Source organism: Marmota flaviventris, chromosome 4 (genome assembly GCF_047511675.1).
Source record: "Marmota flaviventris isolate mMarFla1 chromosome 4, mMarFla1.hap1, whole genome shotgun sequence".
NCBI lineage: Eukaryota > Metazoa > Chordata > Mammalia > Rodentia > Sciuridae > Marmota > Marmota flaviventris.
The window spans coordinates 50565198-50593068 of record NC_092501.1 but is presented as its reverse complement, the minus strand read 5'-3'; the positions used below and the strand labels follow the sequence as shown (position 1 = coordinate 50593068).

Below are 27871 nucleotides of genomic sequence, written 5' to 3'. Positions count from 1 at the left end.
TTGAAAACAAACATTCTTTGGTTCTCCAGCTCTAGGCTTCATATGGTGAAACTTTCTCTGGAAAGGAAAGGAGCTCAGAGTCCCATACAGAAAATTCTTCAGTTTTAAGGATGTCAGAAAGATGGATTTCCGAAGCCAACCATCTCCTGTACTGTGTGGATTTCTGCAAGTAGAGCCTCATCTTTCAGTTTCAGCTACAGGAACAAGGAGGGGAAGTACACAGGTTATATCTGATACACCTAAGTATCTTTGAAGATGACCCCTCATTTATGGGGCCACAGCTAAAGAGCAAAGTCCCCAGGGATGGGATTGGCTTTTCCTATATTTATTTCATGGAAGCTCTATTAAAATACTTTAGAGCATTATTTTGTTTATATGGGTACCTTTACTTTCTCAAAATGCATCAGGGGCTATGAGCTTTCATGATTTGTACATTTTTTGTAAGGTCACTTTATTAAAGTTTATTTTTAAAATTGTTCACATTATTACCAACATCTCTTGGCTAATATGTATATTCCCATCTGGCAATTGACAGGAAGTAATCAGAGATACATGAATCACAGACTTAAATTATATCTGAATTTAATTTTAGAATCTAGGTATGTAGGAAAGCCATCTAGTAACCTGCTGAATAACCTTCTCTTACTGGCAAAATCTTAATTTCTTCCCAGGGCAACAATACTAATCAGTTCAAAAATCACATTCCTGTTTCCTTGGCAGCTGGAGGTAGTCAGATGACTGACTGTGGCCAATGTAAGCTAATGTCATTGGGTGGAATACCTAAACAAGCCCTGGAGGTAAAATAGCTATAGTGTAGGGTTCCTTGTTTCTTTTCTCCCATTAAGCTATATTCTAAAACAGTGGAAAAAAAGATCACCTAGCCAACATGTAGGTTATGGTTAAAAACCTAGCAGCCCCATGATGATGGCAAAGACAGTAAGAAAAATCTCTCTAAAAATATTCACATCATGAAACGCTCTAAAGTCCTGAATTAAATCAGCACCTTTCTCCTTGTTTCCCAACCTCAGCATGGTGCAGGCAAAATGACAGAGGTATATGCATCATACCTTTAGTGTGTACTTGTAAGCCTGCTCTGCTTCCAGTTGCCGTCCAGCCTGAAAAAAGTTCAGCAGCTGGTGATGATGACATGTCATACACATGGTAAGAAAAATACATTTCTCCAAATGTTTCTACCTAACGAGAGGATTATACCTTCCTAGTTAAGAAACTGAATTCAAAGGGGAAGCAGGAAAATAAAAGGTGGTAAGTAAAGGCCAATATTTTTTAAAATCTCTCCTTTAGCCCAGGAATTTTTTATTTTTTATTTTTTATTGTTGGTTGTTCAAAACATTACAAATTTCTTGACATATCATATTCCACACTTTGATTCAAGTGGGTTATGAACTCCCACCTTCACCCCATGCAGATTGCAGAATCACATCAGTTACACATCCATTGATTTACATATTGCCATACTAGTGTCTGTTGTGCTCTGCTGCCTTTCCCATCCTCCACCATCCCCCATCCCCACCTCTCCCCTCCCCTCCCCTCCTCTCCCCTCCCCTCCCCTCCTCTCTCTCTTCCCCCTCCACTGTATAACCCTGAGGGTCTCCTTCCATTTCCAAGCAATTTCCCTTCTCTCTCCCTTTCCCTCCCACCTCTCATCCCTGTTAAATGTTAATCTTCTTCTCATGCTCTTCGTCCCTACTCTGTTCTTAGTTACTCTCCTTATATCAAAGAAAACATTTGGCATTTGTTTTTTAGGGATTGGCTAGCTTCACTTAGCATAATCTGCTCTAATGCCATCCATTTCCCTGCAAATTCTATGATTTTGTCATTTTTTAATGCAGAGTAATACTCCATTGTGTATAAATGCCACATTTTTTTTATCCATTCGTCTATTGAAGGGCATCTAGGTTGGTTCCACAGTCTAGCTATTGTGAATTGTGCTGCTATGAACATCGATGTAGCAGTGTCCCTGTAGCATGCTCTTTTTAGGTCTTTAGGGAATAGACCAAGAAGGGGAATAACTGGGTCAAATGGTGGCTCCATTCCCAGCTTTCCAAGAAATCTCCATACTGCTTTCCAAATTGGCTGCACCAATTTGCAGTCCCACCAGCAATGTACAAGTGTACCCTTTTCCCCACATCCTCGCCAGCACTTGTTGTTGTTTGACTTCCTAATGGCTGCCAATCTTACTGGAGTGAGATGGTATCTTAGGGTGGTTTTGATTTGCATTTCTCTGACAGCTAGAGATGGTGAGCATTTTTTCATGTACTTGTTGATTGACTGTATGTCCTCCTCTGAGAAGTGTCTGTTCAGGTCCTTGGCCCATTTGTTGATTGGGTTGTTTGTTCTCTTATTGTCTAATTTTTTGAATTCTTTGTATACTCTGGATATTAGGGCTCTATCTGAAGTGTAAAGAGTAAAGATTTGTTCCCAGGGTGTAGGCTCCCTATTTACCTCTCTTATTGTTTCTTTTGCTGAGAAAAAACTTTTTAGTTTGAGTAAGTCCCATTTGTTGATTCTAGTTATTAACTTTTGTGCTATGGGTGTCCTATTGAGGAATTTGGAGCCCGACCCCACAGTATGTAGATCATAGCCAACTTTTTCTTCTATCAGACGGCGTGTCTCTGATTTGATATCAAGCTCCTTGATCCATTTTGAATTAACTTTTGTGCATGGCGAGAGAAAGGGATTCAATTTCATTTTGTTGCATATGGATTTCCAGTTTTCCCAGCACCATTTGTTGAAGATGCTATCCTTCCTCCATTGCATGCTTTTAGCCCCTTTATCAAATATAAGATAGTTGTAGTTTTGTGGATTGGTTTCTGTGTCCTCTATTCTGTACCATTGGTCCACCCGCCTGTTTTGGTACCAGTACCATGCTGTTTTTGTTACTATTGCTCTGTAGTATAGTTTGAAGTCTGGTATCGCTATACCGCCTGATTCACACTTCCTGCTTAGCATTGTTTTTGCTATTCTGGGTCTTTTATTTTTCCATATGAATTTCATGATTGCTTTTCTCTATTTCTACAAGAAATGCCTTTGGGATTTTGATTGGCATTGCATTAAACCTATAGAGAACTTTTGGTAATATCGCCATTTTGATGATGTTGGTTCTGCCTATCCATTGACAGGGTATATTTTTCCATCTTCTAAGATCTTCTTCTATTTCTCTCTTTAGGGTTCTGTAGTTTTCATTGTATAAGTCTTTCACCTCTTTTGTTAGGTTGATTCCCAAGTATTTTATTTTTTTTGAAGATATTGTGAATGGAGTGGTTGTCCTCATTTCCATTTCAGAGGATTTGTCGCTGATATACAGGAATGCCTTTGATTTATGCGTGTTGATTTTATATCCTGCCACTTTGCTGAATTCATTTATTAGCTCTAATAGTTTCTTTGTAGACCCTTTTGGGTCTGCTAGGTATAGAATCATATCATCTGCAAATAGTGATAATTTAAGTTCTTCTTTTCCTATTTTTATGCCTTTAATTTCTTTCGTCTGTCTAATTGCTCTGGCCAGTGTTTCGAGAACTATGTTGAATATAAGTGGAGAGAGAGGGCATCCCTGTCTTGTTCCAGATTTTAGAGGGAATGCCTTCAGTTTTTCTCCATTCAGAATGATGCTAGCCTGAGGCTTAGCATAGATTGCTTTTACAATATTGAGGTATGTTCCTGTTATCCCTAGTTTTTCTAGAGTTTTGAACATAAAGGGATGCTGTACTTTGTCGAATGCTTTTTCCGCATCTATCGAGATGATCATATGGTTCTTATTTTTAAGTCTATTGATGTGGTGAATAACATTTATTGATTTCCGTATATTGAACCAGCCTTGCATCCCAGGGATGAATCCTACTTGATCATGGTGCACAATTTTTTGATATGTTTTTGTATCCGATTCGCCAGAATTTTATTGAGGATTTTTGCATCTAGGTTCATTAGAGATATTGGTCTGTAGTTTTCTTTCTTTGAAGTGTCTTTGTCTGGTTTAGGTATCAGGGTGATGTTGGCCTCATAGAATGAATTTGGAAGTTCTCCCTCTTTTTCTATTTCCTGAAGTAGCTTGAAAAGTATTGGTATTAGTTCTTCTTTAAAGGTTTTATAAAACTCTGCTGTATACCCATCCGGTCCTGGGCTTTTCTTAGTTGGTAGTCTTTTGATGGTTTCTTCTATTTCCTCAATTGATATTGGTCTGTTTAGATTGTCTATATCCTCCTGACTCAATCTGGGCAGATCATATGACTTAAGAAATTTATCGATGCCTTCACTATCTTCTAATTTATTGGAGTATAAGGATTCAAAATAGTTTTTGATTATCTTCTGTATTTCTGAAGTGTCTGTTGTGATATTGCCTTTTTCATCCCGTATGCTAGTAATTTGAGTTCTCTCTCTTCTTCTCTTCGCGAGCATGGCTAAGGGTCTGTCGATTTTGTTTATTTTTTCAAAGAACCAACTTTTAGTTTTGTCAATTTTTTCAATTGTTTCTTTTGTTTCGATTTCATTAATTTCAGCTCTGATTTTAATTATTTCTTGCCTTCTACTTCTTTTGCTGTTGTTTTGCTCTTCTTTTTCAAGGATTTTGAGATGAAGTGTGAGATCATTTATTTGTTGGTTTTTTCTTTTTTTAAGGAATGAACTCCAAGCAATGAATTTTCCTCTTAGAACTGCTTTCAATGTGTCCCATAGATTCCGATATGTTGTGTCTGTGTTTTCATTTATCTCTAAGAATTTTTTAATTTCCTCCTTGATGTCTTCTATAACCCATTGATCATTCAGTAACCTATTGTTCATTCTCCAAGTGATGTGTGCTTTTTTTCCTTCCTTCTTTTATCGCTGATTTTCAGTTTCATTCCATTATGATCAGATAAGATGCATGGTATTATCTCTACTCCTTTATATTGTCTAAGAGTTGCCCTGTGACATAATATATGATCTATTTTTGAGAAGGATCCATGTGCTGCTGAGAAAAAAGTGTAACTGCTTGATGTTGCGTGGTACATTCTATATATGTCAATTAAGTCTAGGTTATTAATTGTGTTATTGAGTTCTATAGTTTCCTTGTTCAACTTTTGTTTGGAAGATCTGTCCAGTGGCGAGAGAGGTGTGTTGAAGTCTCCCATGATTATTGTATGGTGGTCTATTAGACTCTTGAACTTGAGAAGAGTTTGTTTGACGAACATAGCTGCACCATTGTTTGGGGCATAAATATTTATGATTGTTATGTCTTGTTGGTGTATGGTTCCCTTAAGCAGTATGTAGTGTCCCTCTTTATCCCTTTTGATTAACTTTGGCTTGAAATCTATTTTATTTGATATGAGTATGGACACTCCTGCTTGTTTCCGAAGTCCATATGAGTGATATGATTTTTCCCAACCTTTCACCTTCAGCCTATGTATGTCTTTTCCTATCAAATGCGTCTCCTATAGGCAGCATATTGTTGGGTCTTGTTTTGTGATCCATTCTACTAGCCTGTGTCTCTTAATTGGTGAGTTTAAGCCATTAACATTTAGGGTTATTATTGAGATATGGGTTGTTCTTCCAGCCATATTTGTTTATTTCTGTTACTAAACATGGTTTGTTTTCCTCTTTGATTATTTTCCCCCCCTTTACTGTCCTACCTCCCACTGTTGGTTTTCATTGTTATTTTCCATTTCCTCTTCCTGTAATGTTTTGGCGAGGATGTTTTGAAGAGATGGTTTTCTAGCTGCGAATTCTTTAAACTTTTGTTTATCGTGGAAGGTTTTAATTTCATCTTCCATCCTGAAGCTTAATTTCGCTGGATACACAATTCTTGGTTGGAACCCATTTTCTTTCAGTGTTTGAAATATGTTATTCCAGGATCTTCTAGCTTTCAGAGTCTGTGTTGAAAGATCAGCTGTTATCCTGATTGGGTTACCCCTAAATGTAATCTGCTTCCTTTCTCTTGTAGCTTTTCCAGGAAATTTTTAGAAACAATTTGGCCTCTCATTTTTTTTTCTGAAAAGCTCATGAGTCATTTGTTCCTCCTAGAATTCATGCCATTTTGTTAGTAATTGCAACATTTTACATGTGATTTCCATTGTTTTCCTCATGATGTTTTAAGTGCTTTAAATATATTCACTTTTAATCCTTATAACCTGGAGATAATTACTATTATTATTATTATTGGTACCAGAGATTGAAATCAGGGGCTCTTAACCACTGAGCCACATCCCCAGCCCATTAAAAAAAAAAAAATGTTAGATGAACCCAATACCTTTATTTATTTTTATGCGATGCTGAGGATTGAACCCAGTGCCTCACACATGCTAGGCAAACACTCTACCGCTGAGATACAATCCCAGTCCCCCAACCCTTTTTATATTTCATTTTGAGACGAAGTCTTGCTAAGCTGTTTAGAACCTTGCTAAGTTGCTGAGGCTGGCTTTGAACTCGTGATCCTCCTGCCTCAGCCTCCCAAGCCACTGGGGATTATGGGCATGTGCCACCTCACTCCCAGATAATTACTATTATTTATCATTCCATGTTAACAGAAACTTAAGGCACAGAGATTATAAATAACTTGCCAGGGTTTTTTAACTAGTAAGTGGAAGATCTGGGTTTTAAAAAAATGAAGTCTGGCTCCAGAGTCCAAGTTTTTACCTACTATACTTTATCCCATCTCCATGTATTATAAAAAGTAAATATTAGGATTCCTTCCATGCAGCTCTGGATATGAGGTGAGAAAACTAACTACTCTGCCCAGTTGATATATTCTTTGCATGAAGCTCTCCTCCAAGAGTTAAATGAGATGATATGTTTTCCCTATTACACTTCACAAGTTTGAATATAAGAAGTTAGAATATGTATAGTCACTAAGGAAAGCTTATATGTAAAAAACCACAGAATATTTGCACTGCAAGGGAACTTTGGATGTTTAATCCAATCTCCTGATCAGTGCTAGTCATGTGGAATTTTTACTAATTCACAAAATTTGGATGCCCCAAACCCTCACTTCCTACAGCATCTACCATCTGAAATATTACCTCCTGAAGTTCCAGTATACCTACTCTTTCTACCACTACTACCTCTGACTCCCTCCTGATGAAGGGAGGCAGAGGCCCAAATGATGTGAGCATCCAGAATAGTCAAAGCAGGTTTTTTTTTTTTTTTTTTTTAACATTTACTTTTAGTTGTAATTGGACACAATACCTTTATTTTATTTTATTATGTGGTACTGAGGATCGAACCCAGGGCCTCACATGCTAGGCGAGTGCTCTACCGCTAAGCCACAATCCCAGCCCCTCCAAGCAGTTTTGAAAAATAATTTTATTATTCTGAACATCATTACAGTAATGCTTAATAGAGCTTCCATGAAATAAAGATATACATTCTTATGTGTGGAGAGTGGTGATAGTCACTGGGAGACTAGTGTCTGAGGTTGGGCTCCCTGATGACTTCATGCCTATGGCATACTTGTTGACTGGGAAAGTTTCTGTGTAAAGGCATATGGAGATGTCCTCCATGCTAGAGTCTTATCAGCTTTGACCTTATTCTCAGGCACAGCAGCTCCTGGGAATGAAGGAACTTCCTTGCTAAGGAAACAACAATGTTTCACCAGTTCCATGCTCCTGAATCTGCCCTCAAATTAGTAACTTTAAACAGTGGACTTTCTTCAGAGCTGCACAAAGCTCCTAACATTGCACATTGCAACTATAGAATGTAACTGAGGAAATAGCTGCATTCTGTTGCTAATTCTGTTAACTTCATGAATACAAAGAATAATGCTTGGGGATGGGGTTGTGGCTTAGTGGAGGCCCTGGGTTCATCCTCAGCACCACATGTAAATAAATAAAATAAAGGTATTGTATCCAACTACAACTAATATTTTTTTTAAAAAAAAAAAGAATAATGCTTGCATAGCCTTTCATCTGATTTAGAGACATATATGATAAAGATTGCTGGTGTAATTCTTGAGACCTGATTCTCCATCAGAGAGCAGCTGCTCCATCTGACTCCAGCTGCTTTATCATCAAGATCTGCCTGTGTTTCCTCTTTATTTCTTCCCATCTCTCATTGCCCCTTGCTGGAACATGCTAGTTTGGCTGCTGCTAACATGCTAGTTTTGCTGGTCGTGGCACTTATCATGTATTTTTCTTAAGAAACGTATTTAGATATGGCATTGTGTTGAGAGCCATAGACAAGTCAAGATGGCGCCTGGCACTTTGCCAAGAGGAGTGGTTTGAGAAGTAACGCCAGCGAACCATTAAGATGATAGAGATTCCTTAATGACTGACTGCTGTGTCTAGTTTATGTTAATTAAGTTAAGCTGTGTGTAATCATTAAGATGCTGATTCCTTATTGGTTGACTGCTGTATCTAGTTTATGTTAATTAAGTTAAGCTGTGTGTAATTAGTTGGGTATATATACTTCTCTGTCCCGTAATAAAGCGGCTCCCGCTGTATCAACCTTCACAAGTTCCTTGTCACACACCCCCCCCCTTTGTTTGCCCAGCCAGACTGCGGCAGCATTGCCAGATTACAGGTAGGAATGTGAGTAAATAATGTTACAGTGCACTTAAAAAGTTTATACTGTGGTACTGATTTACATCCACTAGCAATTATGAGAATCCTCATTAATGTTGGTAATACCATACTTTAATTTTTGCCTCAAGAATTGTGAATTTGTCACATTATTTTGATTTTTGCCTCAAGAATTGTGAATTTGTCACATTATTTTGAATTGTATTTTCATGCTTACTAGTGATCTACTTTAGCAAGCTGCATATTCCTATCCTGTGCCTATTTTTTAAACCAGTTTGTTGATAGGGGTTTTTTTTTTTTCCCTTATTATAGGAGCTATTTATATAACTTGGATACTAATTTTATATCACTGGGTTTTCTGTTTTGATATGTGTGAGTTTCCAACCTTAAAGTAGTTCATTTACTGGTGTTTTATTTTTAGTTTGTGCTTTTAGAGCCCTAAGAAAACTTCCATAAACCAAGATCATAGGAATCTTCTCTGTATTTGTTCTAGGTATTCAACAGGTTTTGCTTTTAAGATTTGGGTCTTTAAACCAGCTGGAATTGTGTGTGTGTGTGTGTGTTTGTAGGGGGGTGTGAGATAAGAAACTAATTTCTTTTTCAAATGGGTAGAATCCAATTTCCCCACCACTATTTATTAAATATCTACTTGCTCCTCATTTTCAGAGACTAAATTGTGTTTTTAAAATGGCTTACATTAAAGCACACTTTATATACCACAGAGTTCACTACTTTCAAGGTCTAGTAAGTTGTTCAACCATCACCATGATCCAGTTTTATTGTTGTTGTTGTTTAATATTTATTTTTTAGGGGGGCTGGGGATGTGGCTCAAGTGGTAGCACGCTTGCCTGGCATGCGCGCGGCCAGGGTTCGATCCTCAGCACCACATACAAACAAAGATGTTGTGCCCGCCGAAAACTAAAAAATAAATATTAAAATTATAAAAAATATATATATATTTATTTTTTAGGTGTAGATGGACACAACACAATGCCTTTATTTTTATGTGGTGCTGAGGATCGAACCCGGGTCCCGCCTGTGCTAGGTGAGCACTCTACTGCTGAGCCACAACCCCAGCCCAGGTTTTGTGGGTTTTTTTTTTTTTTTAACAATACCTTTTATTTTATTGATTTTTTTTTTTTTTTTTTATGTGATGCTGAGGACCAAACCCAGGGCCTTGCGTGCTAGGCAAGCGCTCTACTGCTGAGCCACAACCTCAGCCATAATCGAGTTTTAAAAGACTTCTGTTACCCTGAAAAGTTCTTCATGTATTTGTTGTGGTGGTACACGCCTATGATCCCAGCAGATCTGGAGATTGCTGCAGGAGGATCACAAGTTCAAAGCCAAGGCCCTAAGGATTTAGTGAGACCCTGCCTCAAAAAACCAAAAAGGGCTGGGGATGTGGCTCTGTGGTTCAGTGCTCCTGGGTTCAATCCCTGGTACCAAAAAATAAAATAAAGTTTTTTCATGCCTATTTTATAGTCCTCATTCTCACCCCACCCTTGCCTCCAGACAACCATTAATCTATTTTTACTATTTATATAGTTTCTCTAATTTCAAATAAAGGGAATCATAACAGATGTAGTCTTTCTACCTTTCTTTTTTCATTTACATTAATGTTTTTGAGGCTCATCCACATTGCTAATATGTATCAAAATTTCATCGTAATTATGGAGTAGTACTATATTGTGTAAATATTCTCATTTTGTTTACTCATTCACTGATGGAGTAAACAAATGTTTCCCATTTTGAGCCACTAGGAAATACTGTGAAAAAAATTTACATACAAATTACATTTTTATTTTGTTCATTTCCCTTATAATATTCCCTCTTTCGTGTCATTGGTCATTGAAAAACTGAGGGTGGGACTGGAATTGTAGCTCAGTGGCAGAGCACTTGCCTAGTACATGTGAGGCACTGGGTTCGATCCAAATAAAAATAAATAAATAAAGGTTAAAGAAAAAACTGAGGGTGGCTCTCATTATTCCCAATTTGATCTTAGACTAATGTGCAAGTTATTTAAGTCTCACTATAGGAGAGTTATTTTTTTAATAGGTAAAGTACCTATCAAGAACTCCCATAATACCTTCTTCAACCTGTTTCCCATATGAATCAAGGACAAGCACCCTCAGCCACAGGTTTAGAGAAAGAAATGATTCAGAAAGACTCAGAGAGCATCTCCTTCATGGATCCTTAATCTGGTTTGTGTTCTAACAGAACAATGGTCACATTTTTAGAACTCCCTTAACTAGAAAATCACATTTGAATATATGAGTTTTATATACATTGCAAGTAGAGGATTCTCAGGGTTGGCCTTTCCGTTGTCATCGGTAATAATGACCAAATCTAGATCTCATTAAACTACAACTATTATGCATTAATAGCCATCTTCTATCTCTCACTTACTTTGCCCCTAACCTCTGCTCCCTAAAAGGCATTGCATAAGAATAAGAATACTCACTTTCAGGCAGACCAGAGCCAGGTATGCCCATACTTCAGCATTGTAGTTGTTTAACACATTAGCTTCAGAGAGAGCATCTTCCGCCTCCATGAGCTCTTCCAGCTTGACAGCAAAGAGAGACACATGAATTGTAAGGTAAAGTAGTCTCCACTTAAACAGCTGGAGTCAGCTTAGATAAAACCACTATGTCCAAGTAATGTATGTCCATGATCACTACCAGTGGTTATCATTGTTTTATATTTTTAGCATCCAAATTAGTCAAACAAAATATTAGGTGGTGGTACAATATATGAACCAAATTAAAAGAGAAACTGCTCTGACTAAAAAGTGAGATAGGAGATTCTGGAACCCTGCCTGAGACTCAACTTCCTCTTCCTCCTTCCCTCTATAGCCCTCTTCCTCCTTCCCTCTATAGCAGTCCCACAGGTCTTCTGTGAACCATGAAGCTTTAAGTCCTTGGATTGGAAAGTCGTGAATACTCACTATCATGTGTGCGTCATTCAGTGATTTTTCCCATCTACAGTGGACTGTCAGATACCTTTTTAGGTTTTTTTCTTTGAAGTTTGCTTTTCTTTCTTGAGATTAGAGTCTGTTAAAATACTACTGTTGAGAAGGCTTCCTTTCTCCTAAAATGTTATTTAAAGCCTGATCCCGAGTAATCAATATAGTATTCAGGATCTCTAGGATACCCCCCTGAGATAAAATAAAATCATAAAAATCACATAAAATCATGACTGCTTCCTTAAACTATGAGTTTTCTTTGTAAAACTTTCAAAAGGTCTAAGGAAATAATAAGCCTGTCTTCACCTCCCCCAATACAGTAACTCAATATACTTTTGTTTTAAAAGAAGAATGAGGGCTGGGATTGTGGCTCAGCGGTGGAGCGCTCGCCTAGCACGTGTGAGGCACTGGGTTCGATCCTCAGCACCACATACAAATAGATAATACCTTTATTTTATTTATTTAACTACAACTAAAAAATATTCTTATTTTTTTTAATATATGAGTTTCTCTGCCCAAGACAAGATGGATGGGCCTTTTAGTCATGCCCATACTTTGGCCCGCACTTTAAATGTCTCTTGAGACACTGATTTCATTCATTATTTACTCAGCTTACATGTGCTGAGGATTTACTCTGTGCCAAGCTGTATGCTAGATGCCTACATCAAAAAATAAACATAAATTTTGCCCTCAAAGACCTTACTGACAGATATGTTTGATTTTTCATTATGCTTTTTTTTTACATATTTCAATTACAGAGTAAATATTTCTGTAATAAAAGCATACATATAATCCAGTGGAAAGACACAGGAAAACAGGATTAATTGTACTCTGAGATTAAAGGATAGCCTCAGAGAAGAAACACTAAAATGAATCTTGAAGGATAAGCAGGATTTGTTAGTTGTTCAAGGTGAAGAAAGGCATTCGAGATAAAAAGAATAAGGCATGGAGTCATGAGAGAGTACAGCATGCTCAAGAAACTAAGTATGCTGTGTAGTTGGGAAAAATAGAGATGGAGTTGGTAGGAGGAATGAGGGAGGGAGATGGGAAGGAAGGAAGGAAGAGGGGGAAGTAAAGGAAACAAGATGAGAGATGGGAAGCAAACGGAACATATATATTGTTCAAAGAAATTTTAATTTTATTCTGAAACAAGAAGTAGCCATTAAAGTAGGAAAAGTAACATGGCATTTGCATATTTTAAAGTTCATTTTGATAATGAGTTGAAGGAGGACAGGAGACCACATTAGCAGGTAAAGAGGGGATGAGATATAAATTACAGTAATAAAAATAGAAACATCAAGAGTCAATAGACTCAACATTTAGGAGACAAAATCATTAGGATATTTAATGCCTAATTAAAATTAATGGGAATATAATATGATACATCTTTGGTTTCTGGATTGGTTGATTTGGTTCATGATCATTCCATTCACTAAGATAGAGAACACATGAGAAGCTCAAGGCTTAAGGGAATGTGAGAATGCTCCTGGGTCACAAATGGTTAACCCATCTCTTAAGACTAAATATTTTGTATATGTTCATTTTGAGGTATCTGGTGAACCATTAAATGGAGCTGTGTGATACAAGGACCAGCCAGAACTTGAAAAGTGTTAAAAACTAAAGGTTAAGAATTCATTAGGGCACAAGTGGTAGTTAAGACAATGGGGGTAGGGGCTGGGATTGTGGTTCAGTGGCAGAGCGCTTGCCTGACGTGTGTGAGGCATTGGGTTTGATTCTCAGCACCACAAATAAATAAATGAAATAAAAGTCTTATCAACAACACTAAAAAAATATTTAAAAAAAAAAAAAAGACCATGGGGATAGATGATACTTCTTAGGGAAAACATGTGACATAGAGAAGGACTCACCATAGAGCCCAGAGGAGCCCATAAACTACGGTGGGGAAAACATGAGGATCCAGCAAAAAGAGCCAAGAAAGAAATATCAGAGATGAAGGTACAGATTTGGCAGGACGTGAATGCATTGTTGTAAAAGCTATGGGAAGAGACCACTTCAGGAAGGACATGGTCAACAGAGTTAAGTGCCACAGAGATTTTCACCTAGGTGACAACTTCATCTAAGTGTTGCATTTGGCAATTAGGGTGTCATAGGGGACTTTTTTGTTAGAGAATTTCATCCAAGTGGAAAGAGGTATATGCTTGATGGCAATGAAGTGAGCATTAATTAAATGGGACAGAGAAATGAACAATTTCTTCAGAAATATATACAATATTATTTCAGACTTATTAGTTATACAACTGCAAATAAGATACCTCTCAGATTGAGGTAATAGTTAAATGGACTCTCACACTTCTACCAGAGAGTATAAATCAGTATAAAGCCTTTCTAGAAGGCGAGACTTTAAAAATATACAGTCTTTTAGAAATATATCCTGAGGAAATAATCACAGTTAATTTAAGTACAAAAATGTTTATTTCAGCTTCATGTATAAAAGTATGACTGTATAAAATAACAGGACTAATAATAACTGGTCAAATAAATTATAGAATATCCAGATATAGGAATAGTATGACTAAAATATTGATGGAGGAATTACTTGGACATCTTAGCGATAGTTTTTTTTGTTTCTGTTTCTTTTTCAGGGGTATTGGGGATTGAACCAGGGTATTCTACCACTGAACTGTGTATCCTAGCCCCCATTTTCTTTTTTTAGTTTTAAAATTTTGAGACAGAGTTTCACAAGTTGCCTAGACTGGCTTTGAACTTGCAATCCCCCTGCCTCAGCCTGCGGAGTAGCTGAGATTTACAGGCATGCACTACTGCGCCTGGCTGTTTCTATCTTAATAAGAATACTTTTTTATAATACTCGAAACAAACAGAATCATGACTATACTGAATAGTTTGTGTAGTTGATCTCTTTTATTTTTTAGAATGCTCCCAGTTTTCTAACAGACACAGATGGTTTATATCCTTTCTGGGAAGGCAGAGCAGGAGGCACATGGCTTATGTATATGAACATAAGTTCTGATTCCCAGTAAGGCATAAGCCTGTATCCCAGTATAATTATAACATCACCTTTTTCAGTCTCACTAGTGTCCTGGCTTATGAGATAAAAAATACAGGGTCATCCTACTTACATATCTATACCACAGAACATCATGCAGGCATTCGAACTCATGTTTTAGATTATTTGGTGATGCGAAAAGATAGTAATGTTATATTTAGTAGAAAACAGATTATAAGGATAAATATATATATTATATATAATTATAATACATATACATATTGCGTAAAGATTACAAGGCAATATATAATTATATATTATGTAAATAATATATAATTAATATAATATACATTATACAATATATAATAATTATATTCACATATAATGTCATATTTATATTATATTTATATATTCTATATAATACTTATACTGCATATATAATATATAGTAATATATGTATATCTCAAATATATATATTGCCTTGCAATCTTTATATATATTAGGCATTAAAATTGTTTTCATAGTTCGGTGCAGCAGTGCCTGCCAATAATCTCAGCTATACAGAAGCTGAGGCAATAGCATTATTTGAGCCCAGAAGTTTGGGGCTAGATTCTTCTTAAAAAAAAAAAAAAAAAGGCTTTCAACTGTATATGTGAACAAGAGTGAAGGAAAATGCATACAAATGGTAACAGTGGTTTTTCTCTGTTGGGATTTGGGGATTATGCAAACTTTTTTCTTCATATTTTGTATCTTCTAAATTTTCCATAATGAACATAATACCAATAAGGAAGAGAAAACAGGGAACAGAGATAATTCTTTTGTTAAGGATAACAATCAAGTGGTGGTAGTATAATAAAAAAGGAAACATGGGGAAGATAAAAGTTAAGAAAAAAATTAGAGAGTAGAAAACAGAGAAATGGGATTAAGAATACATGTGAAGAAATTAAACAAGAATTGTAAGATATATGCCTCTTTTAAAGACTGGATGACAGGATGGAAGGGCGAGCAGTGAATTTTTAGGAGAGGTAGAGCAGAATCTTTTACTGGGAATTGTAATAGCTCCTACAGTAAACAGGTCACAATGCTTAATAAATATAAATTTTTTTATTTTTATTTTTTTGGTACCAGTGATTGAACTCAGGGGCATTTGACCATGAGCCACATCCCCAGCCCTATTTTTGTATTTTATTTAGAGACAGGGTCCCATTCAGTCTCACTGAGGCTTAGTGCCTCACCATTGCTGAGGCTGGCTTTGAACTCAGGATTCTCCTGTTTTAGCCTCTGGAGCTGCTGGGATTATAAGTGTGCATCACCATGCCTAGCTATCAATTGATTTTTTAATTGAGTAGATTCTTCATTTCCCACATAATCTTTTTCTCACAGATAATGTCACTAAAGTGTACCTAAACCAAATAATGTGAAAAATTTTATATAGCTTCCTGATTCAGATTTTTGTAGAATTTTTAAGGATATTTTCTTTTTCTAAATTAGATTGATCTTCAGTTCATGAACAGCTTTTTAAAGCGGCTTCTCATTACAGCAGACTGCCATGATTGCTACCCTGCCATCATCACAAACCCCAGTGTGACAGAAGACCAAGGAATCAAGGTCATTAGTGTGCATGGGTTGGTCTCAAGACCTCATTCTCTTACCCGATAACAGGCGATTCCCACTCCTAGCCAGGTTAGACATGAAGGTGACCTCTTACAGGCTTGCAGGTAGGTTCTCTTTGCCTTTTCGTACTATAGAAAGAAAGTACTACTAAGCTACAGTTCTGGAAGCTTCACACTCTATACTTCTAGGATAATCATGGTGAGACAGGGACCACCTCATGGAAAAATAGGATACTCTTAAGATTAAGGAGTAAAATTTCTTGGGGGTGGGGACGAGAAGGCAAACTAGCTTTTGGTTTTATGGCAGTAACAGATGTACCAAAAATTAGGAGTTAAAAATTGGGCCAGTCTTTACCTTTGGATATAAAAGCCTCATTATCATAATACTGGTTATAAGATATAAATATTTGAACTATATCAGGTACCAGACCATGGCTTAAGTTACATGATTACTATCCTTCCGCTATACCTTACCTCTTTTTCTTCCAGATAGATGAGCCCCAGTCGCAGGAATATGAAGTGCATCTCAGAAGCATCCAATACAAAACTAATGGTTCGCTCGTAGCATGCCTTGGCCTCAGCATGATCTCCTCTCAGAAAATAGAGATGACCTTTCATGCCCCAGACATTAGGGTTCTGAGAAAGTAAACAACAAGTAGTAAAATGGGATGAGGTGATATTTAAAAGTACATTAGTGACTATGTTTAACATTCTGTGAGCACTCAGAAGCATTTCACAGCACTGGAAGGTATTTTTCTAGGTCTGTCGTCTCATTTCTTTCTTGTATTCTTCAAAACCATTTTGTCTTTGGGGTAAATATTAAGAAAAACATTCAAGCATAACCAAGCAGAAAGCAGGTCTAAAAAACTTGAAATAGGTAAACATTATCTGTGAAAGAGCTCTTTCTCCTTTTCTCTTCCCTCAGCAAAACTCATGATTACTTAAGAAAACAAATGGACTAGTATATATAGAGTTTACTGACAGCCAATGGCCCCACCCCTGGTCACCAAAAATCTACCTCTAACATATAACCACTATTTTTTTAATATTTATTTTTTAGTTGTAGTTGGACACAATACCTTTATTTTATTTATTTATTTTTATGTGGTGCTGAGGATCAAACCCAGGGCCTCATATGTGCTAGGCGAGCGCTTACCACTGAGCCACAACCCCAGCCCATAACCACTATTTTTTGAGACTAGGTCTCATTGTGTTACCCGAAATGGCCTAGAACTCCTGGTCTTAATTCATCTTCCTGCCTCAGGTTTCCAAGTGCTGGGACCACAGGTGTACTTGGCAATGCCCAGCAGGCATCATTAACTTTAATAAGGCCTGCTCACTCCTTCTCCCACCCCAGAGCTTCTTGCAAAAGTCATTACCAGGTAGTCCAGCCGGACTGCATGTTGAAGGCATTCCTCTGCCTTGGTAAAGTCCTTCTTCAGAAGGTGTGTCTGGGCCAGCACCAAGTAATATTCACAGCTGGGGCCTCCTTGAGGGCATAACAGCTCATGTGCGAGTACTCTGTGCACATACTACAATGAAATCAGACCATAAGGAACATGTACATGGCTGCACTGCATTAGTCCCATAGCTTTCACATTTGAAGGATTCTGTCTCTGATAATAACCAATAATGAACATCTTATAGAATGAAATTATTATCCTCAACTTCAAAGGGTTGCAGGTAGGTTTTCTTTGCTTTTCATACTATATAAAGAAAGTACCAGTAAGCCACATTTCTAGAAGCTTCACACACTATACTTCTAGGATAATCATGGTGAGACACGGAGTGAATTACAAACATTCAGTATATTTCATGTTCCATTATCAACTACTCACTTAGGCACCAAATGGAGATATTTCCAAGAGAATAACCTGCAATATCACACAATTCTGATCTTGCTAGTCATGATACGAGGTGAGTTTTAGAATGTATTTATTATGCAGCAGACAAAGGCATTGCCTCAACCATCCCATTTACACACCAAGTAACAGACAGCTGTCACCATAAGGAAACACATGGTGAGGCAAATCTTGCCTCTCTATGATTCTAGACTCTAGACCTGAAAACAAATATCTGTTTCTGCCACATCTTGTATTTGGAGCTATTTGTTTTTCACACTTCAAAAGGGCTGCAAATTTGACAAGTCAGATGTTGAGCACAGGGAAACCCTTCTTGTATTCTCAGTCTATTCCCATTCAGCCTATAATATAAAACCTCCACTGATACTTTTACCTTCTTAGGAAAATACTGGGTGAGGATAGTGGGTGTAGTTGCTCTCTCTACCTGCCTTTTGGCTCTCTGACCTAAGGCGAATAATGACTTATTTAATTGGGAAAAAAGAGAGCCTGTTTCTAATTGTGAAGAGTTAATGTGCTAAGATCAGGGCCAAATCCCTTGGCTCCTGGATCTTGCTATCTTTTGTACTTGGATATCTTTTGCTCATGGATATGCTTCTTGTTTGACATGTGGTAGGGTAGATCTCATAGAATGTGCTTCTTTTCTGGGAGGAGGCTGCAGTTCTCCAGCTGCTCCACCTATGACTGCAAGGGTAAGTTAAATGTGGGAACACTTATATTCTTAATCCCAGCTTTATTGATAAAAATAATGTAATATTTTAACCCCTTCCCCATATGGCACTATGCATCTGTTTTCAATTGATCAGATCTAAAAAGGAAAAAAAAGGTATGAGAAGGTTCCTATGAACCCTTAGCCCACATTAATTCCCCAAAGAAAGTGATATCAGGCTGCAAATACTTAAAGAGTCTGACTTGGTTCTGCTGGTATTCTACAGTAGGGAGGAGACTTGCAGTGAGGTGTGCTAGTGCCATCCGCAGAGAGTGGTTCATGTTTGCATGTTTTTCCTATTGGGCTTAAGGTGTGCTCTGGAAAGTATATTTGAAGGGCTGGGTATATAGCGCGATGGTAGAATGTGCCTAGCATGCACCAGGACTAGTATGCACCCAGGGGTTCTATCTCCAGCGCCTCTCAAAAAAAGTTTATTTGATTTCTGCTTCATACATATTTAAGCTTACAAAGAAAACACTATGAATATAAAAAGTAATTCATTAAAGTCTTTCCATCTAATGTCCTTTTCCAAATAGTCTGACCTGCACAGCATTGACTTTCATCAAGAAGCGTATGGTCTCCATGAAGATTGTAGTAGGAGTTTGGGAAACACCAGAATAAGGAGCAGGTTGCAGAATAGCTGATGAATCTTGACATTTTGGTGCTTCTGAAAATATTATATTAAAAGGATAGAAGATCAGGGCTGGGACTGTGGCTCAGTGGTAGCTCACTTGCCTGGCATGTGTGAAGCACTGGGTTTGATTCTCAGTACCATGTATAAATAAATTTAAAAAATAAATAAAGATCTATCAACAACTAAGAAAAAAATATTAAAAAAGGATAGATGATTAGATATAAAGGGAAAATATCAGAAGATCAGACCCACTAGCATAGTAGGGAAAATATTCTTATGTAATAATACATGAAAAAGATCATCATCTAGAAAGCAGTAGACTGTCTCCAGCAATGGCCCATAAAGAGGAGAACTCATGAGTCAGTCAAGGTCTTTTGTGAACTACTTGGGTGAGCTTAAAATCCTTGCTTACTAAAGAAGTTACACCTCTGTTTTTGAACTTCAGAGCTTAGAATAATCCGAAAGAATGTAGGCAATATTAATTTCAAACAAGTCAGCATTGTTGCCTATATAATCATGAGAGTTTTCATCCTTGCCTAGTTTGTTTATGCCCCCATTTCAAGTGGAAGTCTTAATTCCTAGTTACCTTTTTTTTCCGGTATCTCCTTGAAAAACAGGTTGGATTGTTTGGGGTCAATACTTGAATCCTGAAATTGTGTAGACAATATGGGTTCTCCTGACTCAGATGGCAGTTTGGAAGATTCTTCAAGAAATTCATCTAGAATGGATAATGCAGCTCCTGCTCCTAAATAGATTACATTTTGATTTAAAAATCACTTCCTATCTTGGGTATTAAAAAGTTATTACAGGGGCTGGGATTGTGGCTCAGCGGTAGAGCGCTCGCCTAGCACCGGCGGGACCTGGGTTCAATCCTTAGCACCACATAAAAATAAAGGCATTGTGTTGTGTCCATCTACACCTGAGAAATAAATATTAAAAAAAATTATTACAGGGCTGGGGTTATAACTCAGTGGCAGAGCGCTTGCCTAGAATGCTTGAGGAACTGGGATCAATCTTCAGCACCATGTAAAAATAAACAAATAAAATAAAGGCATTCTGCCCATCTACAACTACAAAAAGAAATTTTAAAGTTATTATAGAAGATAAAATTTGTAAAACATGAGAAACATATTCCCTAAACTGCATGGACAGACTTTGATAGACTTGCTTACATTTTTGAATAACTTAAGGAGATAATCTAAATTGATAGCACAACTTTTATCACTATATCACACCCCACCCCTATACAACCTTGCTGTAAAATCCAAATCACAATATCAAATGGATTGTGATTATAAAAGTTACTTTCTAAATCCAGGATCTCAAGAATCCAGATAAGAAAAATATATTTTTTGATAACATTAAAGCCCTCAGAGAACAGGAACTCTATTCTTTTTTTTTTTTTAACCTTTATTTTATTTTTATGTGGTGCTAAGGATCAAACCCAGTGCCTCACGCATGCTAGGCAAGTGCACTACCACTTGAGCCACAACCCCAGCCCCAAGAAATTCTATTCTTTTTATTTCACTATTCAAAAAATAATAAAAATCACAGAGCAGCTATATTTGAACATGTCTATGCCAGATATTAGGAGTATGCCCTCAAAAGGGGCCAACCTAGATAATCCAAAATAATCTCCCTGTTTCAAAATCTAACTTCATTACACCAGAAGTCTCTTTTGCCATATAATGTAACAATCACAGATCCCAGGAACTAGAAAAGGGGCATCTTCGAGGAGCCATTTTTCAGTTTACCATAGTAATTCCTTATATGACAGGATTTAAGTATGCCATTTCATTGTTTGTTTTCAATTTGTCTTCTCTGCTTTTTATTCTGTTATTTCCTTTTTTCCCTGCCTTCCTGTGTGTGATGTGAACATTCTTTAGCATTCATTTTGACTTATTTGTAGTATATTATAGTATATAACTATTTGATTGGGGTTGCTCTAAGACAGAAATATGCAAGCAATGGCCTATTGGCCACATCTGGCTTGCCCTTTTATTTCGGGGTGGGGGGGTACCAGGTGAAGGATATGGAAAATGACAACCCCCCAAGACAGGAGGAGGGAAGGAGAAAGAAAGCAAAACATTGATTCTTCCCCAGTAAATCCTTTCCCAGTGACAAGACAATCCCTTGAAAGAGGCAAACATCAATCCTAAAATGGCAGTCCCTGGGAAGGGACAAATATTGATCCTTTCCCAGTAAATTCTTTCCAGTGACTATAGACCTCAGAGGAGACAGCCAAACATTAATCCTTTCCCAGTGACTCCTGGAGAAAAGAGAGAAACATTCTACCCTACATCCTTGTCCAGTAAAAATAAGTTTCAAATTCTCACAACCTGTTGCCTGAGTGCCCAAACTGACACATTCTCTCAATGTAACCTATATGTTACACCTCTCAGTGTAACCTATAAAAACTCAAGCCCTCTTGTAACCAGTGACCATTTCTACCAGAAAGTGAGCCCCTCTGATGCCTGACTCTGCTGCTGAATAAAAGGCAGAGCTGATCCATGAAGTCTGCTCCCATCCCGGTTATTTGTGCTTTCATTATGGTGCCGAAACTGTTTTGGTTATTTTTCCTTATACTGGGGATTAAACCTAGGAGCACTTAACCACTGAGCCATATTCCAAGCCCTTTTTATTTTTTTTAATTTATTTTTTTGGTACCAGGGATTAAACCCAGGGGCACTGAGCTAAATCCCCAGCCCTTTTTAAATTTTTATTTAGAGACAGGGTCTTGTTAAGTGGTTTAGGACCTTGATAAACTGCTGAGGCTGGCTTTGAATTTGCAATCTTCCTGCCTCAGCCTCCCCAGCTGCTGGGATTACAGGCATATACCACCATACCTGGCTCTCTTTATTTTTTATTTTGAGACAGGATAAGTTAACTAGGGCTTCACTAAGTTAGTGAGGCTGGCTTTGAACTTGGGATCCTCACTCTGCCTCTCAAGTTGCTGGGATTATAGGCAATGCGCCACTGTGCCAGGCTGGCTTACCATTTGTATGTGTAAATAAAGTTGTTTTTGAGCACAGTCAAATATTTTTAAATGCAGTGCTAATATATTTTCTACAGTTGCTTTCAAACTACAGTAGAAGAGCTGATTACCTATGATAGAAACCAGATGATCACTTTCAAATAGTTGTTTTTTTAAAATGTTTTATATGTGTATGTTGCAGTGTGCTGGAGATTGAATCCAAGGCCTTGGACATGCCAAGCAAACGTTCTACACTGCGTTAGATCCCCATCCCTAAATATTTCATATCTTATATTGGTATTCCTAAAAGGACTTACCACACCACCTTATGCTGCTGCCATTACTATAAGTTAGTCATCAGTCCTATGAATGATAGAATGGAAACTGAATTGTTGGATGTGGGTAAATTGGGAACATAAGAAGCTGAGGCAAATCAAGTGAAACACAAGTACATTATTCTGCTAGTGATAAATGGAAGTAGAGAAATACAATAATAGTTAAATGACTTAGTTTAAATTAAAATGGGAAAGAAATTGAGTTACTTGGATCACCAACTGAAGAATGTGTTGGAGATGGGCTTTGAATCCAGTTTAAGAAGTTAGAGGGCTGGGGTTGTGGCTCAGTGAGAGATCGCTCACCTAGCATGCACGAAGCACTGGGTTAAATCCTCACCACCATATAAAAATAAAATAAAAGTATTGTGTCCACCTGCAATTAAAAATATATATATTAAAAAAAAGTTGGAGACTTCCAATTAGGGTAGAAAGGCCATGTGTTTGTATTTACTTAGTCTTCCTTCCAAAATCACATTAAAATGAGGATAATATTTAAATGTATAAACCTACAGAGATTAAAAAAATAGAAGAGGAAAAAAATGAATATAAAAAGTATCAACAAATATTTGAAGATGGAAAAAAAATAGGTAGGAAGGACTTCTGAGTCTGGTACTAATAGATTAGGCAATTCAGACCAATCTTCCCACTGAGGGTAACCAGAAAAAGTTAACAAAGTATATATTTTTAGTCTCAACTTTACTTTTTAAAATCTGCTTAAATGCATCAGAGAATTAACCAGATAGAATTTCCAAACCAATATGTAGAAGGAAATAGGCCCAGGAACTATATTCTCTTCTAGGATATATAATGGGTCTCTAGGGGAAACTGAGAATCTAATAGTCTCTACTTTTGACTGATTTTCAAAGTTAAGTATGGCAGACACTGGTAGTCAGTGACTATCAAAAAAAAAAAAAAAATGATGAAACTGAAGTAGGCCCTCACAGGAATTATAGTTTAGCTTCAGATCATCCCAATCCCTCAAACTTGTTAATGGTGTGTCCTGAAGAAAAAAAAAAAAAAAAAAAAAGCAAGACATACAATGATACTTGAAAATATGAACAAAAATGACAGGAAATACAAATAATTTCACTGGAGCTCAGGATATGAACTTAACTATAGTCAGTTCAATAAGATAAAAGTTGGGCTGAGGATGTAGCTCAGTTACTAGAGTGCTTGCCTCGCATGCACAAGGCCCTGGGTTCAATCCCTAGCACCACAAAAAAAAAAAAAATAATAATCAGATGCTAGGCATGGTAGTGCATACCTATAATCCTAGCCACCCCTCAGCAACTTAGCAAGGCCCTAAGCAAACTAAGTTGGGATCATTAAAAAAAATGCTAGGAATGTAGCTCAGTGGGAAGTGCCCAGATTTAAAAAAAAAAAAAAAAAAAAAAAAAAAAAAAAACACCCTCAATACCAAAAACAGAATCAGAAGAGTCAGTTATAATAATAATGATGAACTAGAAATTTCAGAGCTAAAAAATAAGTAAAATTAAGAATCCATTGGGTTAGACATGGTGGCACATGTCTGTATCCCTAGCTTCTTGGGAGGCAGAATCAGAAGGATCCTAAGTTGAAAGCCAGCCTCCATGATGAGGATGTAGCTCAGTAGTAGGGTGCCCCTGAGTTTCCCAGGACTGAAAAAAAAACAAAAAACCACTGGACAGTTGTAAAGATTAAGCAAACTGCAGAGAAAATTAAGGTAGAAGAAAACGTCTAGAATGAAGCATAGAAAGACAAAATTGATGGGAAAAAATAAAGATACAGTATGAGATGCAGAGGACACATGAATAGCTTAACACAAAAAGCAATTGCAGTCCCTAACAGAGAGGAGAAAGAGGATAAGGCAAAAGTAATATTAAAAAAGATAATAACAGAATTTCCCAAAACTTATAAATGACATACACAAATTCAAGTATACAAACCTCAACTAAGGTAAATTAAAAGAAAACCAAACTTAGTCATTTCATTATGAAACTGCAGAAACCCAAAGACAAAAGGAAGGAGAAAGACTCAAAATAGCCAGAGGAAAGACAAATTATCTTCATAGGAACAAGAGTAAGACTTATAGCTAATATTTTTCAGCAAAAACAACAGAAGCCCCCCCCAAATATAATCATCTTCAAAGTGCTGAAAGACAATAACTAGCAATTAGAAATCTATACCAAGCAAAAATGTCCTTCAAATATGAAAAGAAGGACATTCTCAGATACACTAAAACCAGAAAAATCATGACTAAACAAAATGAAATTAAAGTGTCAGAGGCAAAGCGATCCAGGGTGAGATTGGAAATTCAGAAGAAAATTTCCTAAAAAATTGGAATGGTGAATATGTAGAGCCATCTAATGAATATTAATAGTTCAAAACAGTAATAGCAATAATCATAAGAGCATCTTGTAGGATTAAAAGATAGAAAGCATCAATATAGGAGGTGACGTAGCTCAGTGGCAGAGTAGTTGCTTAGCATATACAAGGTCCTGGGTTCAATCCCCAGCACTGTGGGAAAAAAATTATATGAGAATAATTTATAAGCTAATAAAAGGAGGAAATGGAATAACAAAATTCAATCAATCCTAAAGGTGAGACAGGAGAAAAAAAGGAATACACACACACTCTCACATTCATACACACCATGCCAAATACAAAGCACACAGTAACACTGTGTTCCTGAACACAAGGATATCAACAATGTAATACTACAATTTAAAAAACAAATATGATTGAATAAACAAAAGCAAAACCCAAGCATATGGTATTTCTAAGAGCTATCTAAAACACAATCACAAGAAAGGTTGAAAGTAAAAATATGGAAAAGATATATCATACAAATACTAACAACAAATATAAGTAGTGTAGTGCTGGGGTTGTGGCTCAGAGGTAAAGCACTTGCCTAGCATGGGTGAGGCCCTGAGTTTGACCCTCAGCACCACATAAAAATAAATAAAAATTAAATTTTTAAAAAATTAAAATATATATATATATGTAAGTAGTATAATCATATTATCACAAAATTAAAGTGAAAACTATTACTAGGTATAGCAAGTGACCATTCAATGAAAGAAGGGTTGATTAAACAAGACAAAAATTCTCAAAGTCTGTGCACCTAATAACCAAACCTCAATATATATATATATTTTTTTTTAATATTTATTTTTTAGGTGTAGATGGACACAACACAATGCCTTTATTTTTATGTGGTGCTGAGGATGGAACCTGGGTCTCGACCATGCTAGGCGAGCGTTCTAACACTGAGCCACAATCTCAGCCCCCCCCTCAATATATTTAAAACAAAAATTTGGCAAAACTACAAGAATAAATAGACACATTCTCAATCAGAATAAGAAATTTTAAAATACTATTCTTGGCAACTGAGAGGACCAACCTATAAATTAAATAGTATATGGAAGATTTGAAAAAAGAACTCAGGGGAGTAAAGGCAAGGAAAGAATCCCACCCCTCCTTCCCCCACCCGGCCCCCCACCCTCCCTTGCCTCCAAATAGGAAGTAAACCCTCAAAATTAAGACATCCCACCTACATAACGTCTCTTAAATAGGGGAAGCCTTTTTCTACATGCACATGATTACTATTGCTACATGAGACCTGGGATGGAAGACTTGCATCTGCCCCTCTCACCTAGCTTGAAGATCTCTAACTCCTAAACTTTTACACTATGTTTGTTATAATTCAAGCTGTGCCTACAATTTGATCCCTGACCTCCTCAAAGAGACCCCTGCAGGTGGATCCTATGTTTGTACTTTTCTGTATGGGCCTCTAGAAAGCTTCTGGAGACAGTAGCTCCCTGTCAATAGAGAAGTTCAAAAAGTTTCTTTCAAAACAATACCACCAAAGAGTGTCAGGCCCTCCCGCTTTGGCCAATTCTGTGCAGTGAGGTCAACCAGCCACATAATCTGAATTCCTGGCTTTTCCCACCACTTCTGGATTGGATGAAATCCTATACCTCGGGGCATGGCATATGACTCCCAAAGCAGCTGCCAAAGGGCCAGATGATGCAACTTGGAAATATGAGTGAAATTAACTCCCCATATGATGAATTCTGACCTTGGGAAGGAGGAGGAAAAAAGAACACATGCCCCTTTTTTCCTGCTCACACTATTCAGAAGCATGGAGAGTACATATAGCCTGAGTGCTCAGAGATGTCTCACAAGACCGATCTAGGTATACTTACAAAGCAACCAGTTGTCTTTTGTAGCTTGTCATAATGAAATGTCTGCTACAAAGCAAGCATTACCTTACACTAGTTCACATTCCTCTCTACCTGTCTTGTCTTTTCTTCACTTTGCCTGTTTGTGGAATTAAACCTTCCAATTAAGGCATTAGTGTAAGTTCCCGACAAAAACAATTCATTTTGCAATAAAAAATTAAAATGATCACTTTAAGGTGGCATGAACATAAAGCAAAATTTAAAAAGGGCAACATTTTAAACCCAAAGAAATAAAGAAAAATCACTTAAAATTTAAGGGCACAAATCAGTGATTTAGAGAATAAATATAAAAAAGATTAACAAAACTGAGGTCTGGGGATGTAGCTCAGTGGTAGAGCCCCACTGGGTTCATTCCTAGTACAGCTAAAAAAAAGACAACAACAATAAAATACCATGAAGAATGTAAAATACATAAGATGAATATGAAAATTAAATGGTTATCAAACACCCCCTTTTGCCAACTACTCAGGCTTTGTTTTATAGTTGCGTTCTGCTAAACCTTCAAGTAAAAATCAATTCTTATCATATATAAGTTGATACATAATAGACCAGAAAGGTTGCCTAACAACCTTTTTCTAAGTTTTATTTATTTTTTTATATACAATAATTGTGTATATTTATGGGGTAAAAGGTTGTTTCAATATATGTATACTTTGTGAAATGATCAATCAAGCTAATTACATATCCATCTCAAATTTTTATCATTTCTTTGTGATAAGAACACATAAAATCCTCTCACATAGCTATTTTAAAATATACATCATTATTAATTATAGTCACTATACTATACAATAAAACACCAGAACTTGTTCCTCCTATCTATTTACTTTTATATTTTATTTATTTATTTTTATGTGGTGCTGAGGATCAAACCCTGTGCCTCACTATGCTAGGCAAGCTCTACCACTGAGCCACAACCCCACCCTGTTCCTCCTATTTAAATGAAAATTTGTATTTGTAACAACATCTTTTCCTTGCTCACCCCTATAACAACCTTGATTATAAAACTAGATTGACGGGCTGGGGATGTGGCTCAAGCGGTAGCGCGCTCGCCTGGCATGTGTGCAGCCCGGGTTTGATCCTCAGCACCACA

The 27871-nt window shown here is 36.9% G+C and overlaps 1 protein-coding gene and 1 long non-coding RNA gene across 3 annotated transcripts in view; one reads left to right on the top strand and one right to left on the bottom strand.

Moving 5' to 3' along the window:
• Nucleotides 1-113: 113 nt before the first annotated feature.
• Nucleotides 114-27871, bottom strand: part of Cfap70 (cilia and flagella associated protein 70) — a 94536-nt gene continuing 66778 nt past the window's right edge. For both annotated transcript variants that reach the window (XM_071611176.1, XM_027931355.2), the window contains 8 exons: nt 19833-19991; nt 19155-19279; nt 17424-17576; nt 16519-16680; nt 16084-16173; nt 10966-11067; nt 1068-1115; nt 114-194 (listed from right to left, as the gene is read on the bottom strand). In XM_071611176.1, the coding sequence (XP_071467277.1) occupies nt 114-194; nt 1068-1115; nt 10966-11067; nt 16084-16173; nt 16519-16680; nt 17424-17576; nt 19155-19279; nt 19833-19991 (920 nt within the window). The remainder of the gene's footprint in view (nt 195-1067; nt 1116-10965; nt 11068-16083; nt 16174-16518; nt 16681-17423; nt 17577-19154; nt 19280-19832; nt 19992-27871) is intronic.
• On the top strand, nt 190-22283 carry LOC139705428 (uncharacterized). Its single transcript, XR_011707318.1, has 3 exons — nt 190-1161; nt 15972-16039; nt 16534-22283. It is a non-coding gene; the product is annotated as an uncharacterized lncRNA (long non-coding RNA).